The following is a 17,088-nucleotide window of genomic DNA, read 5'->3' on the forward strand; positions in this document are numbered from 1 at the left end:
CTATTTTTCTTCTCAACTTTTCAATTTTTTTTAGAGAAAAATAAAAGGACTTGTATTTTTGCTATTTCCAGATGTATATTTACAGTTGTCTGTCTAATCCGTTTGGATTGAGTTAAGAACAAAATATTTTTCAATAATACATTTTTTTTAAATGAGTTTAAAATTTAAACCGTTAATGTTTGATTAGATTTTTTCTATAAATATTTACATGTGAATTTGGTTTGTAAGAATTTGTGGAGATTATTTTATAAATGAATTATACAATTTTTTACAAAATAGGTTTTTAACAAAGTTAAACCCTTTAGAATGTGAAACAAAATATTGCAATATTAAACACACGTCCAATAACTTTCCTCGTTGAATTTCGTAGAAGAAAGGCGAAGAGAAGTGGCCATGGCGGTTCCACGAGGTCCTTTTTGCCGCGAATCCAAATTTCTTCTCTGAAGCCAGAGCTTGGATTCCACTCCATTCCATGGAAGCCCCTAGATTCCACCTTCTCGTGAAGAAGCAATCTCCATGCTTATCAACTCCATTTCTCGAACCATTCATCTTCTGCCGTTCCAATTGATCGCAGAGAATCGTCGGCCATGGATGTTCCTGATCACTACAAGGTTCTGGGCTTGACCAAAAGCGCCACCAAGGAAGAAATCAAGGACGCATTTAGGAAGCTGGCGAAGGAATTTCACCCTGATAAGCATTCTCAGTCACCTAAGGTCGTTAGGGACTCTGCTACTCTGAAATTCAAGCAGGTTTCGGAAGCTTATGAGATCCTTGGCGATGATTGTAAGCGTGCTGATTATAATATTCGTTCTCGTTGTGCTTCTGGTCCTTCTTTTAATCAACAGTATTACTCCTCGTATAATTCTTATGCTCATTCGAGTGGACCTAGATATGGTTCTTCTTCTGGATTTTCCTCTCGCTCCCGTTTCAATGCCGATGGATTGGTTACGAATTTTCATATGCTGCTACGCTTTCTCACCACGCGTGCGTTTCTTCTCAATTTTGCTTTTGCCGGGTATTTGTTCTCTTCCCTGATCGTTTTGTTCTTTACCAATACGATCTATGTTCTGAATTCTGAGATAGCCAATTGCTTCAGGTCTTACTTTCACTAGAGAAATTCTCATCTTCCCATGCACCCTGGGATTAATTTTTTTAATCTTGATTTAGCATTTCCTTTTGTCAATTCATTGATTGGATATACTTGTCACTATCTAGAGTTCCTGTTCTTGAAGTTCTGTCTTCAAGTGTGAAGATTGATGGCAACTTTGATTTATCTTCGCGGTTTTCGTTCCTAAATGGATAAATTGCAAATTTGATAAATAATTTTGAATTTAGTCCTTTAGCCCCTATGATTTAATTAAACTTTCATAAACAGTCACTACCATAGGGATTATTTTATGAGAATTTTATTAAAAACTTTAGCTTTTTGCAAACCGTAGGGACCTGATCTGTATGATAAACGTTGGTAGCAGTTGCAGTACCAAGCCCAATACTTCGTCTAAAAGTATTTAGTTTTTTTAAGCGTTTGCAGAATCTTCCGATCACTTTGGACTGTATAATCACCCACCTTGTGAATTGTTTTTGCTGGCTAAAGTACTTTTTACCATTCCAAAGGTTAGATGAAGCTACTCGCTCTAAGTAGTTGGTACCTTAGCTAAGTCCTACACAAACAAGTTTGTCAAGTTTGTTTTAGATGGCCATGTGAATATCCTTCATCTAAATGTTTTATGTCAAGTTTTGTTTGAATATGCTTTGTCATTGGTTCAAAGCAGCAAAAATTTCTTGGAGCATTTGATTTGTGGGAGGGGTTTGTTATTCCCTGGATAAGGGCTCACCATAGCTGTTCTTGCTGCCGTTTGAGTCTGAAAGTTGCTCGAAGGAAAAAATTTAAGAATAGAAAAAGGGTTGATATTAACTAAAGAGAAAAAGGAACTGAAAACAAAATATACCAGAGGAGCTAAAAATTGGATCATTTTATTTTTCTTGCATCAATTATGGATCCTCCTTACATTATCAAGTTGTTAAGGGTCACCTTGATTTCAATTTTGTTTGTAGTTTTCAACTTCTTTTGAAGAAAGATTTTGAATTTCAACAAAGACAAATTTTTAAAAACAACGTTTTTAGTTTTTAAAACTTGGCTTGGTTTTTAAATACATGAGTTGAAATTGGAAAACAAAACAAAGAAGCTTATAGGTGGAAGTAGTGTTAATAAGCTTAATTTTCAAAATTTAATAACCAAATGATTATCAAACAAGCCGAAACAGCTAGATGGTTTGATAACTACTATTGTAGACGCCATTGAGAATATTAGAATTGTTGTAGTTAGAGCGAATTGTGAAGTTAACTCCTTACTTCAGTCTATACAAAACCTTAAATATAGTAAAACAAAGAAGGACAAAAGACATTCCCCCTCAATCTGGAGCTATATATTAACCATATCCAGCTGTTACATAGGTACTTTATTCAAACTCCATTCAAAGCTTTTGTAAAGATATCTTGTTCCTCAATCTTTATATATCCAATAAACACCAAACCTTGTATTTTTTTCTTGAACAAATGACAATCAATTTCAATGTTTTTAATATGATCATGAAGTACTGAGTTAGATGCAATATGGAGAGCAGCTTGATTGTCACACTACAATTTAGTTGGAATTGTAGTATTAAAACCCAACTCAACACTTGATTGTCAAACTACGCTTTTGCTTCTTACTCTTCCGTGAAACCAAATTGCCTCCAACAAAAACACAATTCCTAGGTGGGTTGTCCCGTGAGATTAGTCGAAGTGCGTGTAATCTAGTCCGGACACTCACAGATATTTTATAAGGGTTACTGTAAAGTAATTCAATTTCCCAACCAGTCTTCTGTATCTCTCAGGATCCTCAAAGGGTTCTCCATCTTTTAATAGGTGTAGATCAGGCATCTTTGGAGTAATGCATGGGTTGGCTCCCAATTTTCCTATCTAAGATAGCAAATCAAGCACTTATTTTCTCTGTGACATAAAAATACGAATACCCTTCTTGCTTCTCAGTACATCTATGCCTAAAAATTACTTCAACACTCCCAAATCTCTAGTGTGAAATGACTTTGGAAGAAAGATTTCAGTAGAAAATTGAGTGATCCGATTTGCTTTTGTTTCATTCCAAACTGCTCAAGTGCTTTACCAAAATTTCCAAACCATGCACGTGGAATCTACTACTTCAACCCATACAAGGATTTGCGAAGGTGACACTTTATCATTCTCCCCTTAGGCAACAAACTCAGTTGGTTGCTACATATAGGCTTCTTCCAGAAGGTCACCATGGAGAAAGACATTTTCTGTGTCAAGCTAATGTAAAGGCCAATCTTGAGATGTTGCCATAGAAATGAATAACCTGGCAGAAGCAAGCTTAGAAACAGGAGAGAATGAATCAAAATAGAGCATGAGGCTTAGCCACAAGGCATGCTTTTAAATGAGCTATTGATTCATCAAGATTAACTTTAATTGCAAACACCCATTTGCACCCAATAGTCTTCTTTCCTATAGGAAGAGATACTAAATCTCAAGTACCATTATTATATAAGGCATTCACCTCTTCAATCATTCGCACTACGCCATCCAAAATGAGACAAAACTTAATGAACGGTCTTAGGTATCGAGACAAAGTCAAGAGATTTAACAAACGAACATGTAAGAGATAATAATTGGTCATAATAAGATACACAAGAAGCAATAAAACAAGTGCAACAACGCTTACCTTTACAAAGGGCAATGGGAAGCACATCACTTGGTCCTAGATTTGATGACAAAGAGTCTTCCAGGACAGAACATTCACTTGGAGGTTGTTACTGACAAGAGTAGACTTTAGTTATAGGTGAACAATTAGGGGCAGGCGCTGGAGGAGACAAATCATGGGAGGGATTGAAGACGTGAGAATATAAAGAAAAAGATTTGCCTCCTCCTCCCTTTGACTCGTACTAGGCATAGGGGTAGTGTAAGGCTTATCCTAAAAAGAAGTAACATCTCAAGATACAAAATATTTATTGAAACTTAGACAATAACATCTATATCCTTTTTAACACGATAATAGCCTAAGAAAATGTACTTCAAAGACTTGGCACCTAACGTCTTGTCAAATTAGGACGAACATCTCAAACAAAACAACTACAGCCCAATATTTTATGCTCAATAGGAAACAATGGTTTTGTTGGAAAGGGGAATCTAACCTTGAATAACAAACGAAGGCATTTGGTTTATAAAAAAATAAGTCGTGGAAATTGTATCAACCAGAAAATGCTTTGGAACATTCATTTGAAAGGATAATCCCCATGCAGTTTCAAGAAGATGCCTAGTCTTTCACTCTGCAATCCCGTTTTGGGATGGAGTATTAACACAAGATGATTGGTGAATGATTCCATGTGTACGAAGGTACAAATTAAGTGCTTCTGAAACCACCATGGGTTGACCTAATGGTAAAAACTGAGGCATAGTCTCAATAACCAACATGTCGTGAGTTCAATCTGTGATGGCCATCTGAGAGTTTCCTTGACACTCAAATGTTGTAGGGTTAGGTGGGTTGTCCTATGAAATTAATCGAGGTGGGTGTAAGTCATAAGCTGGTGTAGACACTTGTGGATATGAAAAAAAGTTGAGTGCTTCTGAAAAATACTCACCAGAATTGTCACTTCTCAAGGTTTCAAGGCACAAGCCAAACTGAGTTCGAATTTCAACACGGAAATTGCAAAAATGAGCAAGTAACTCATAACGATTTTTCATAAAATATAACCAAGTAATGGGAGAGTGATCATCAATAAAGGTTGAATATCGAAATCCAGTTTTGGACACAACTAGAAACGGACCCATATATCATAATGAGCTAACTCGAAGGGGGATTTGCCCATTTATCAACTCTAGGTGGAGCTAATACAATGAGATTTGGCAAACTGACATGAGTCACGATTCAATGAAGACAAGTTATGAAACTAAGGACAAAGCTTTCTTAAGACTGGGAGAGATGGATGACCAAGACGACAATGGACATCAAAAGGAGAAACAACTCCAAAACAAGCAATGATTGTTGATGTTGATACTTGGTGGTCAGAACTGTAAAGTCCTTCATATTCATGTTCTTTCCCAATAATCTTCTTTGTTACAAGTTTTTGAAACAAGCAACGGCTAGGATAGAATGTGACCCAACAATTAAGGTCACACTTGATTTGATTAAAAGAGATCAAGTTAAATGACAACTGAGGTAAATGTAGGACCGATAATAGAGAAAAGGATGGGGTGAGATCTACAGTGCCAGATCCAATAACAGAAGACTTTGATCTATCTGTTAGGTAACATTGGTAATAGATGTAGATGACAAAATTGTAGAAAATAATTTGGGATTACCTGTCATATGAGCAGTAGAGTGTGATAGGTAATCAGTGTGAATAACCATTGTGTAGATATGTGACAATTTTATTACAGAGTGTATGACCCATTGTGTAGAGTAGGAAAGGAGACAATGGGTTGTAAGTAATAGGGGCACATACTAATGATGAAGGAGATGCTTTTGATGAGTTTTGGTATTTTTGAGATTTAGGAGACAAACCATGGATAGATTGAGCTCGCAATTGAACCAAATTAGACTTCACTATGGTTTGTCCTTAGGATAGTAACAACCAGATCAAACTAGCAGCCACACCATACCAAATGAACAAATAGCAGCCACATTGCGAACAAAAAATAGCCACAAAATAGAATAAAACAGCTATGACCCCATAAACAATCGAATTTTCTTCAAATATCGTCACACTAAATGGGTTTCAATGAACCGAAGGCACAAACTGACTAGAAACCAACATATGAGATGCTGCTAACCAACAGCAGCCCAAATTGGAACAAACAACCTGTAAGAACAAAAGGGTATTTTTCCAAAAAACCTGACACTCGGTTAGCTTTCAGAGGAACCAAATGCACAAACCAACCGAAAAACACCAATTGAGACAAATCAAGCTGACGAAGCACGAAACGGAGCTCCCACACGTCAGCACATGGGGGAGGAGACAGCTTTTTTTGCAGCGCGTGAAGCTCACGTGCTAGCAGGTGACAAACTGGGCGGACAGTGGAGGCTTTCCTTCTCAGGTAGCGATGTCAACAAACGGCCACTCGAACTTGGTGGCCCAAATTTAAACCCTAATGGAATGTAGCCGGAAAAGAATAAACAAATAGATAAATGTTCTAAACCCTAGATGTCTCTGATACCATGTTGTAGTTAGAGCGAAATATGATATAATTCCTTACTTCATTCTATACAATAGAATCCAATATATTTTTGGCATACATAGAAACCCTAAATAAAAACTATTAAATTACAATAAATGACAACTAATAAGCTCCTATAATTACATATATACTATAACAAGAATATATCAGTTTGAGTTTATCTTCAGCTTTCTTCAACTCCCATAATTCTCAATTAGTTTATACGATGTCTGAGTTTATTACTATGGGCTCTTTGACTGGGACATCGTTATCATTCTTACATTTTTTGTGTGCAGTGTTTTAGCTGGTGGCATGTTCGCGATTGACTCAAGTGGGGAAGCCTTGTGGAAGATGCATAATTCTGGGGTATGTAGTTATAGTTTCTCGTCCCCCCACCCCACCATTTCGGACTTAGGTACAAAGTGCAAAGAAAAGCTCAGGGTTTTGAGCCTTGGGGCTTCACTTCTTGGGTTTTCTTTAGGCACACTATATATAAAAGTATCTAATAAAGTAAATGAAGCGTATTTGGCGTGCAAATATGAAAAAAAGACTCTTAAACGCATGGTTAAGATTGTGACTATGAGAGTTTGTTTTCAATACAGAAATCATTTGAAGAAGCCATGGATTCAATCAATAAAGCCAAAACGCATGAAGATGCTTAAAGAGCTTACATTTGGATTCATTTGTCCCACAAAACCAGATTGTGTTTTCATGTCTTCTTCCTGTGGGTTCCACACAAGTGAAGTTCAAACTGGCTGGACACTACGAAAGGAATTATAGAGCTAATTGAAATGTAAATATGCTATCGTTTTCTTACATCTCTTTTATGTGAATGTAGATTGATTTATGTTTTTATGAAATTTTGTTACCTGTTTTCTTCATGTTCTTGTGGGGGCAGTGCTGTCTGGTAGATTTTGTAATAAACTTGTGGTTTCTGCTGTATGATGAGAGTAATTATGTAGGCCATTTGATGATACTCTTCTTGTTTAATTTTAAGCTTATAGATATTATTTTTACTCATCAATTTCTTTTATTTTGTTATCTAATTTTGAAGTTTGTGTTTAAATATGAATCCAAAACTTGAAAATTAGCGGTAGTCTTTTGGTTAAATGGTTAAAAGTGTTCTTGAATTTTATTAGTTGTTTCATAAAAATATTTGTATATTTTTAAACGATAAACTTTCATATACATTGTTCGATTTTATTAGATTCTTGAATTTTATTAGTTTCATAAAAATATTTGTGTACTTTTAAAAAATAAACTTTAATATACGTTTCAAAGTCTCAATATGAAAACAATTTATCTCGTCACATCATTTTAAATAGGATTTCAAATCCTTCTCTTTCATATGAAAACAAACATCGGATTCGGAATTCATTTAAAATTTACTATCAATTGAAATACATTATGATTATGCTTGGATCTAAAATCAATTAAACTCAATACAATATGCTATATGCTCACATCATTTAAGAAATGAAACCTTAATTCTGCGATGTCATTTTTTTGGCTCTTCAACTAATCGTCAACTAATAAATTTTACGAGTAGAAAATCTTTTGAATTTGAGGTGAAATAAACAACACTCATATACTATTTCTTTTAGTTAAGTCAGGTTGAAACTGAAAGGCTTTTTGGGATTATTTTAAATGTCATTTTCAATGTTGGCTATAACTTTTTAAAGAAAAGAATTCAACTTATATAGTGTAAAAATAATAGGTGTGCACCATTGAACTTAGATTTTCATATATTTAAGCAAGACCAATTAAACAAGAAGAAGCAAATAAATGATATGCTCAATAGATGTCATAAAATATGAAAAAACAACTTCACATATACGGTGGTAACACAATATTGATGTCCAACCTTTGAGTAGAGACATCAACTGGATCTTCTCAAGAGCTTGGAAGGATTAATTTTGAGTGAAGTAAAGGCAAGGAAGTAAAGGCAAGGAAGTAAAGACAAGTGAAAAAATGGAATGCTAAGTTGTTAAGGGTTAAAAGTTAAAGAGGTTAGTTTGAAAAAGAAGAGAAAATTTGGCAAGTATGGAAGTTTGACGTTTTGGCTATGGATTAGGCTATTTAGAGGTTTTGTTGGGCAACCAAGAGGAGAAAGAAAACCTGATCTAAAGAGGTTAGTGTGGGTGTGTAGGATGCTTGCTAAGCGGCAAAGGAATAGAAGATAACCTCTTAAGAGGTTATTTGGCGTTTTGTGTGTGGCCGAGAAAAGTAGGAAAAACCTCTAAGGGTTGGCTTTTTGGTTGAGGACTAGGCGAGAAGAGTAGTTTGAGAGGTTTTTTGTGTTTTGTGTAGGAAAGAAAGCTTGGTTAGAGGCTAGTTGGCGAGAAGATTTGGTGTTTGCGACAAGGCCAAGAGAAGTTAGTTGGCATTTAGACTTGGTGTTTTGGACTTGTCAAGGGGCTTGGGTGTTTTTGTTTGGCGTTTTGAAGAAATTTAGGCGAGATGATGAAGAGTTGGAGTTGGTTAAGTGGATTCTAGATGTCATGTGCCTGCATAGGTTAAATTTCGGCTATAAGAGGTGCCAATAAAGATACTTGCAGGTTTCAGTATAAATAGGTCACTTCAGATGAGTATTTCTCCCAAACCACTTGTGCGTTTTAGCTAAAATTGGTCTCAAAAGTTCAAATATTGAGTCTATTTTCTAAATTATGGATGGTGATTTAATTTGAGAGAAAGAAAGTTTAGTTTGAGTTGAAAGAATAGAGAAATGTCAAATTTTAGATGATTTTGAGTGAGGTGGACTTCCAGAGGGCCGTAGAGTTCATCCTTTAGACTCTGAAGTTGAAATTTTTAGGTAATGTTTTAAAGTATTTTTGTAGAAGGAAGTTTCCTCAAAAGAGTTTTGGGTTTTTAGTTATTATCTTTTAAAGTCGGGTTGTGTTTTTGTACGAATTATGAGTTTTTGGATTTGTTAGAGGTTGGTTGTGTGACAAGGTAAGACTAGGTGAGATGGGCGTGGCATTTTGGGAACAGAGAGGTTATGGTGTGAGGATGGTGGCATTTGACGTATGACTTGTGTACAAGATGCATGTAGCCAAGGAGGCACGTGGGGAGGGCTACGCGAGATGCTAGACATGCGGCCAGGTAAGGCGCGCAACATGTTTGTGTGTGAGCTTAGCACGCGGGCATGCCCAGCGCGCGCGACCAGGCTTTGTCGCCCACCCCCTGCCCGTTAGCCATGCCAAATGGGTATTTTTGGGCAGTTTTTTGTATTTTAAAATTTTTTAAGGAGAGTTTTGATGTTTTCATGATAAAATGGAATTAACTGGAGTTATTTTCTATTATTTTAGGACAAGAAGAAATCGAGCGAGCCTACAGATAAAGGATTTGAGCTCCAAGCAACGAGTGATAAAATGAGTTCAAGTTAATTTATAAATCTTATCATTCATCAAATATTTTTACGCATACTTTGATGTATGAATGTTTGAGTTTACTGATTTACGAGCATGTTTTAAGAAGTATTAAAGTATGTTATTTAGAAATAATTCCAAAGCATGTATTTATGGTTAAGCCTATTAATATTTGCAAGTCACATGTTTTACGAGTATGCTTGAGTTCTGATATAGTAAAGTTTACTGTTTTAGAAAGATATTTGAAATGCATTAGTTTAATGAGAATGGTTTAAAGAGAAAACCATGGTACTCTATATATCGAGTTCTCGATGGCCAATGTCCACAGAAATTCAGGGGTAAAGGGTTGAGTTGACCACTTAGTCGCTACCATTGAGTTCAGGCAAGATAGTATGATCAACGCTCTACTATCTTGATCGAGAATATAGATCAGACACAGTAGGTTGAGCTAGTTACTACTGTGATCAAGTTTCCTAGCTCACCCTTTCCAATTTTTTTTCCACTTTTCATGTAGAGATCGTGATCCACAAGTCTATTGTGCAAAGTTGTAGATAATTTTACTATTGTTAGTTAGTAATTAGGCTTACCCATATTATGTACATAGGTTTGGTTAAGGAGCTAAGCTCAGATGTAATTTCTGTATGGTTCTAAAAAGGATAGTCTGTATGTAATGGCATTTAGCCTAAACTTGTTTTGATCTATTACAAAAAAGTTAATGTTAGTTATGTTCTTCTACTTTCCATTGCATAATTTGCTCGAGTTGTTTAGCATGATCAAGGATTAGTAATAAGGGTCAACTAGTGTTGTTTAGAGAAGGAAAATGACATCAGTTGACTTCACGCCATATCTCGAGCCAAGCAAGCAAGTGCTCAAGGTGGGGTGTGACATCATCTGCAAGCGAACAGTAAACTCTAAAAAGAATAGTCTTTCTTTGGACCAACTATTTTTCACATGAGCAATCCTTATAACTGTCACCTACTCATTACCACACACACATAGTCATAATTTGGCCAAATAATTATCTTCCCTTGGGCCGATAATTATTTCCATAAATCAATGAATATGGACATCTTATATTCTAGAATTAAACTAATCTAGATATCGGAGGCTACTAACTCAATCTAAAATATAAGATACAATAATAATAATTTTATTATTGAAAAAAAAATAATGAATGAAGAACACCAAAATAATTTTACCAAAATTCGCTCAATAAATGGATACATTAAAATACAATTAATGAAACATAAACATGTGAATATTCCAAAAATTTATCATTCAAGTTTAATCCAGAGGATGATAAATTAATATTGATCAAATTATACATGAATTCACAACTTGATTAATCAAATCTTGAATCTAGATCAATTAAACTTAAAACCATAATAGATTAATCAAGTTTGAATATTGAACATGATCAATTAAACTTGAATTCTCAACATGATTAATCAAATCAAACTTGAGCATCACTTCAAATTTTATATTCAAATTCATAAACTTATTATTTAGAGATTGAGATTTAATTCACAAAAAAAATAATCAAGCTAACAACAAGAAACGCCAGCAAGATTAATAACAAGAACCGATCAAGAGGCACACATAAACTTCAATCGGCATTTGGTTTAGCAGATTCCATGATAGCGAATTCATCTGATTCAACCCAACCTAAATAAACATGTGCTTGGAATTCATGAAATTAAACCTCCAAAGTTCATGGAATTTAAATCGGCATAAGTATCGGACAATAATAATATTGTTGAAACAAACACATTCCAATGATTTACGATACCACTTGTTTACATAAATCCTATAAATCTATATAATAGATTAACTCAAGATCATTCAAGTCAAATTGTTAAGAATAAGTTACATACAAGATTTCATTAATGATAACTATAAAATGGTAGTTGTTTGATGATTATAAAATGGCTATTGTCTTCCTTATCTAAAACCCAAAATGCTCTTATTAGTTGAATTTTTCTCTGAATGAGATACAAGAAAGACTGAGTGCTTATTGTTTTGGTATATTAGAGACCATAGCCCTAAGTCTCTTTATATACAAGTTCAATTAGGACTCCGTTAAATCCTAATCAATCTAGGAATAGGCTTCTACCCATTTAACCCATACTCAATTATGAATCTTGGGACTTAATTAAATAGATGGCATAATAGGTCTAATTTAATAAAATAACCCAATGTGATAAATTATTAATTCACATACATACCCCACACTTTAAATAATTATACGTATTATTTAAATACGTCTAACAGCTAATAGATAGCACATTTTTTAGATAGAAAACAAAGGAATAAAGCGTAAGTAGTAGGTTTTTACGATCATTTGCTTGCAACTTTCACAAATTCTCTAAAATGTCGTTTTGAGTTTTGAATGTTTCAGTTTGTGGGGATTAATGGGAGATCTCTTGGTAATAGTAGTAAGTTGCCAATAAGGGCATAGTCATAATTGGCTATAGGTGCTTTGGTTATTAACAGCTTACAAATACTAATAATTAGCTAAAGTGTCGATATTGATCATTTTTAGAGACTTTATGTTTGGTTTTGAGTTATATTTTCTAACTTGTTTTGAGATTTAAGACACTTAGTAGGTGTGTTTTTATTGATTTTTAGTTTGAAAGTTATACTTGAGTAGTTTTAACTTTTTTTTAGACTTAAAGTGTCACTTATACCAATTTTAGAGATCTTATGTTTGGTTTCGAGTTAGAAAGATACACTTACACATTTTCTGAATTGTTTTGAGTTAATATAAAACATTGACTCTTTTTGGGTGTTTTTAGGTTGGTTTGACATTGAATTATCTTTTATTCACTTAAGCTAATATGTTGTGGTAATTGCTACAATGTTGACTTTTTGTCCATTCTATTTGAAGACGAACATGGATTGGATTAAATTAAAAAATAGATTTTCAAGTGATATATTGAAGGAAGTTGCTCAATTTATGAAAGTGGCTAAGTGTCATGTAAATGATGTGGGGAAAACTTGGTGCCCATGTACGTATTGTCAAAATTCAATGACACAAAGATTGGACAAAGTAGAGTGCCATTTATTTACGTATGGAATATTCTCTTTATATAATAAATGAGTTTATTATGGAGAAGCAACAAACTTAGCTCAATTTGAACGAGGTGTTACTTCATCAGAAGGTGATAGATTAAGTAGAGAGTCTAACGTTGGCGACGAGGACAATGATATTTTAGATTTTTTAACTGATTTGCAAGGATTAATTATAGCAAGGAAAGAAAATTTTGATGACGGAGATGGTTTTGATGAAGAATTTTTAGAAGATGGGGATGAAATGGATAATAGTAACATTTTTTAGGAGGTGATGAATAAAGCAAGTAACTCGTTATATCCTCGATGTATAAAATTTTCCTTAATAAATTTTTTGGTGAAGTTAATGCATATCAAGGTTCTGAATAATTGGAGCAAGAAGTCGTTCGATATACTACTAGAATTATTAAGAGATGCATTTTTAGTCGGTATATATATACCTAAATCATTTTACAAAGCTAAGAGAAAATTATGTGACTTAGGGTTAGGATGTGATTGTTGAAATTTATGTTCTAATACTCGTAGTTTGTAGTTTAAAGTATATTCTATTCAATAAAGTGGTTACAAATAAACATAGTTCATAAACTAAAGTAGTTGATAAAACTAAAGAATCTAGTTAGTCACATCATTCTCAAGAGTTGAGAGTACCTCAAAGTAGAAGGAGGGTTGTTCATTAACCCTACTGTTAGTTGGTTTTACCGAAAACCAAATTGTGATGGTTTAGAGAATCCATTGACTTATATAAAAAGGCAATGAATGGTGTAGATTATTTATCTGGCGTCAAGAAATAGCTAGCTATGCAATTTCAAATAAGAGATTTGGAAACGTGCAATGTGTTCTCAGGATCCAAATTGTTCAGAATCACAAAAACAGAATACTAGTCAGTCTCAAGCATCTTATATAGACAAAATGTTGTCTAGATATAAAATGTAAAATTCCAAAAGGGATGGATTGTCGTTGAGTGTATTCTAAAATAGTTTAAGAAATCAAAAGACTACATGCTTATGTATAGTGCTAAGAATCTGATTCTTACTAGATGCACTAATTCTGATTTCCAAAGATACTAGAAAGTCTACATCAGAATCAATATTCACCATATATGGAGAAGCAATAGTGTGAATGAGCGTAAAGTAAAATTGTACTGTCTCATCTGAGCAATTGTGCATCTTAGCGACGTTGTAGTAACCTCAATACTTGTTGAGGAAATGGTTGTTTGGTTTACAAAGTCCTTCATGACTAAAGTGTTTGAAGGTAACCTAAATAAACAGGTTTATATAAGTTTTTGCACTAAGACAAGTGGGAGAGTATTTGAGTATATGCCCTAGTTTATTGTATTCATATGTTTATTGTACTCATATGAGTAATTCTCTCACGGTTAAATTCAACGTTGTTTTATCCCACAAGGAGTTTTAGTCCAAGTGAGAATTATTTTAAATTATATTCTATTCAATAAAATGATCATTAAGGACTTATTACTGAAAGTAGAATACTATAATATTGAATCCAATAAACTACAGTTTTGAGGTTATTTAGTATAGACTTAAATTTTATGTAGAGACATAAACGTAGATCAAGTTCAAATATATAGCCCAAATGGTCTATAGTCTATGAATAAAGTTAGACTTATTATTATGAACACACTATGAATGTTGCCCACTTTGTAGTTAGTATAAACGATGTGATCCTAAATCGTTCATGTAGAGACATGGAAATGAGATAATCCTATGTTTGCATAAGACTGAAACCATGAAATAGTCACTTTTAAGTTATAACATTGTTGACTGTATAAAACTGACTATTTTGTTTAATGATGACCTATATAATTTATATTTGGCAATCCAGTGTCTTAACGATTTTTTCACGCTAATTTATATTTGGCACACGATCTACGATGGTAAGGAAGGACAAACATGATAAAAATTCTATGTTCCTTTTCAATTTGTGACACGAACAATAAATATTTTTACCGTTTGTTTTATTTATGAAAGTTATTTTTTTTATAATTTAGTAATTTCTTATTTAAATTAATAAATGAACCATAAAAAATGGACAAAAATTCGTAATCATTTTTGGTTTGAGAAAAGACGAAAAGTTGCAAATTAAAATTAATGTTATGTTGCCGTCACAATCTCACTATTCTCTTCTCCTTCAAAATTCCGATTAAATTCGACGAAAATTTCAATTTGGCGGCCGTAATCATACTCTTCTTCCCACTTCTTAGATTTATGAACTAAGCCAGTTTTCATTTTTCTTTTTTTCTTTTCTGAAGCTTCTGTAGGTATGTAAGGTTCTTCGCAAAGCTTTTGTCTTTAATTATTCACTATTGTTTTAATTTCGCGGATTCATGAATGTCTCTATGATCCATACTTGTTATTGCTGAGCTCAATCAATTGAGTGAGTTCAAATTTCATGAAGAATTGAATTTCTGGTGCTTGGGTTGGGTTGGGTTTTGTTTGTCCCGACTTGGGTCAATTTCTATGCGTAATTCTGGCTTCTTTCTGGGCAGAGTTCTCTATTGCCTCTATACTATTGGATATTGATAGTCTTGGAGTGTTTAGAGTGTAACAAACTATAACAACATCTTATTTAACTGACAAGTTGCAGAGATGGGCTTTATCTTTTTAGATTCTTGGATTTCTACTTATTTTTTATAATTCTTGTTCAGCTAAGCAGACCATTGTAGCTTATACCATCACGGCTGTATTGACTCGCACCCTTTTATGGCATCAGAGGGATCTGATTCAAAGGTACGCTTTCTTTTAACCCCCTCGTCCCAGATAAAACGTTTCAGGGTATTATGAGATTTTCGTGTAAATAAAGTGTTTAGAAACTAGTGGATTGTAAAGATGACTACGTGCAGTGAGGGCACAGTTGTTTAAAGGAGAAGATGGATCAATGGGGCCATGTTTGTGTGGTCGGCATAGGTGGAGCCCATTTCTTATGTTAAGCTAAAAAAAGTATTTTTTTTTGCCATGTAACTCTGTTCCATTTTCTTTCATTTTTCTTTGAATCAACAAGAGGAGAGAGGTTGCAGTTTCTCAAGTGATTGTGTGAAGACTCTAGGTCTTACTTATGATAGCATTGATTCAAACTATGATTGCAAGCAAACAGCTAACTGGCTGTATTCGAGAGCACCGGACCTCTCCCTATATAACTATTGTTCGATTGCAAAATATCCAAAAAAACATAAAGCAAACACAAGAGACGAACGTACCAATAGCCTCCTGCCACATGCAAGCCCAACCAAACACAATTCAAGATAAACCTCCAGCCCATTAATGGCTGGGCCCACTCCCATTTCTCTTTCTACCCCTTCTATAACGAGTTGTCGAGTAAGGTGATTTATAGGGTGGAGTAAAAAGCCTATAGGGGTATTGTGAAAGTAGTTTGTTGGTGTAAAAGAGACAATACATGGTGGTAAACGAGAAAAGTTTTGGTGTAGCTGACAAAGAGCCTAGAGGGTAGGAGAAAGAAAGGGGCGTTTAGGTAGTGATTGAATGGTTCGGAAGTTGAACAAGGGTAACCCAACACTCAAAACACATGGAAGTACATATGCCTGAGTAGAGGAAGGAGATAGTGAGATCCTGATATTTGGTGGGTGTGAATAGGATAGTTGAAATTTTATGACCATTTTAGACCATGAAGATTCTTCCTAGCTAATAAGGAGTTTGCTGTAACTTGTTATGTTTAGTATTACTCCAATTGGAATTATGGTTGTCCATGTTCAAGTTTCAATATAATTAAATATACTGTAACCCATCAACTTATGCTTTTGGATTTTTTTGGTGATTTAACATGGTATTAGACTAGGAGGCCATTATTCCTTTAATGTCATTTCGTCTCCAATTAATATTGGTTTATGCTTGCTGGGTCTTCTATACAATTTCAATCCCACAAGTTAGGGAGAGTGTTAAAGTATTTGTTTCTAGAACTGAAGGCCCTTGAATTGTTAATCACGGTCTAGTGACACGGTAGTGGTTCATCCACCAAATTTGGGTTCTTGTCTCCTTAGAACTAAAGGACACAAATGTACAACCTATAGAATAGATCCTATTTAAGTAAGGTCATGAAGAATGTTCAAGTATTGATACCATAACCTATTAACTCAAGCTTTTGGGTTTATTGGTGATTAACACTCCACTTGATTTATTATGTATTGTAGAACCCTTAACTTTTGTGGTATTCTAACAAATCAAGAGTTTCAAGGGAAAGTAAGAGCATTCTTCAAACAAAATTCAATTCTACTAGATAATAATTCATTTGACAACGCTTCGGTATTTCCCCTTTGAGAATTTATGATTAAGGTTAAAATTTTTGGTAAGTTTATATAACATTATCTCTCCATTTCTTTTTGCAGTTATCTTTCTAAGCATTTAATATCGATTGGAGTCGTTTTTATGAGTCCTAGGATCACTTTTCTTTT

At 34.2% G+C, this 17,088-nt stretch overlaps 2 protein-coding genes across 2 annotated transcripts in view; both read left to right on the plus strand.

Annotated features, from left to right (window-relative positions):
* Positions 1 to 331: 331 nt before the first annotated feature.
* On the plus strand, positions 332 to 7,252 carry LOC101220599 (chaperone protein dnaJ 72). Its single transcript, XM_004144604.3, has 3 exons — positions 332 to 1,015; positions 6,525 to 6,594; positions 6,831 to 7,252. Exons 1-3 carry the CDS (start codon positions 588 to 590, stop codon positions 6,888 to 6,890), a joined length of 558 nt encoding a protein of 185 aa, XP_004144652.1. The 5' UTR covers positions 332 to 587; the 3' UTR covers positions 6,891 to 7,252.
* Positions 7,253 to 14,758: 7,506 nt separating this feature from the next.
* The window catches only part of LOC101208724 (cleavage stimulation factor subunit 77), a 36,470-nt gene continuing 34,140 nt past the window's right edge, over positions 14,759 to 17,088 (plus strand). Inside the window, exons 1-2 of the mRNA XM_011655651.2 lie at positions 14,759 to 14,943; positions 15,331 to 15,412. Of these exons, the coding sequence (XP_011653953.1) occupies positions 15,386 to 15,412 (27 nt within the window). The 5' untranslated portion in view covers positions 14,759 to 14,943; positions 15,331 to 15,385. The remainder of the gene's footprint in view (positions 14,944 to 15,330; positions 15,413 to 17,088) is intronic.

This window comes from Cucumis sativus, chromosome 4 (assembly GCF_000004075.3).
Source record: "Cucumis sativus cultivar 9930 chromosome 4, Cucumber_9930_V3, whole genome shotgun sequence".
Taxonomy (NCBI): domain Eukaryota; kingdom Viridiplantae; phylum Streptophyta; class Magnoliopsida; order Cucurbitales; family Cucurbitaceae; genus Cucumis; species Cucumis sativus.

Excerpts from the sequence above, each read along its gene's own strand:
- LOC101220599 (XM_004144604.3), top strand. The coding sequence starts at position 588 with ATGGATGTTCCTGATCACTACAAGGTTCTGGGCTTGACCAAAAGCGCC. Across the intron at positions 1,016-6,524 it reads CTCAATTTTGCTTTTGCCGG|TGTTTTAGCTGGTGGCATGT; the intron begins GTATTTGTTCTC and ends TTTTGTGTGCAG. Across the intron at positions 6,595-6,830 it reads GGAAGATGCATAATTCTGGG|AAATCATTTGAAGAAGCCAT; the intron begins GTATGTAGTTAT and ends TTTTCAATACAG.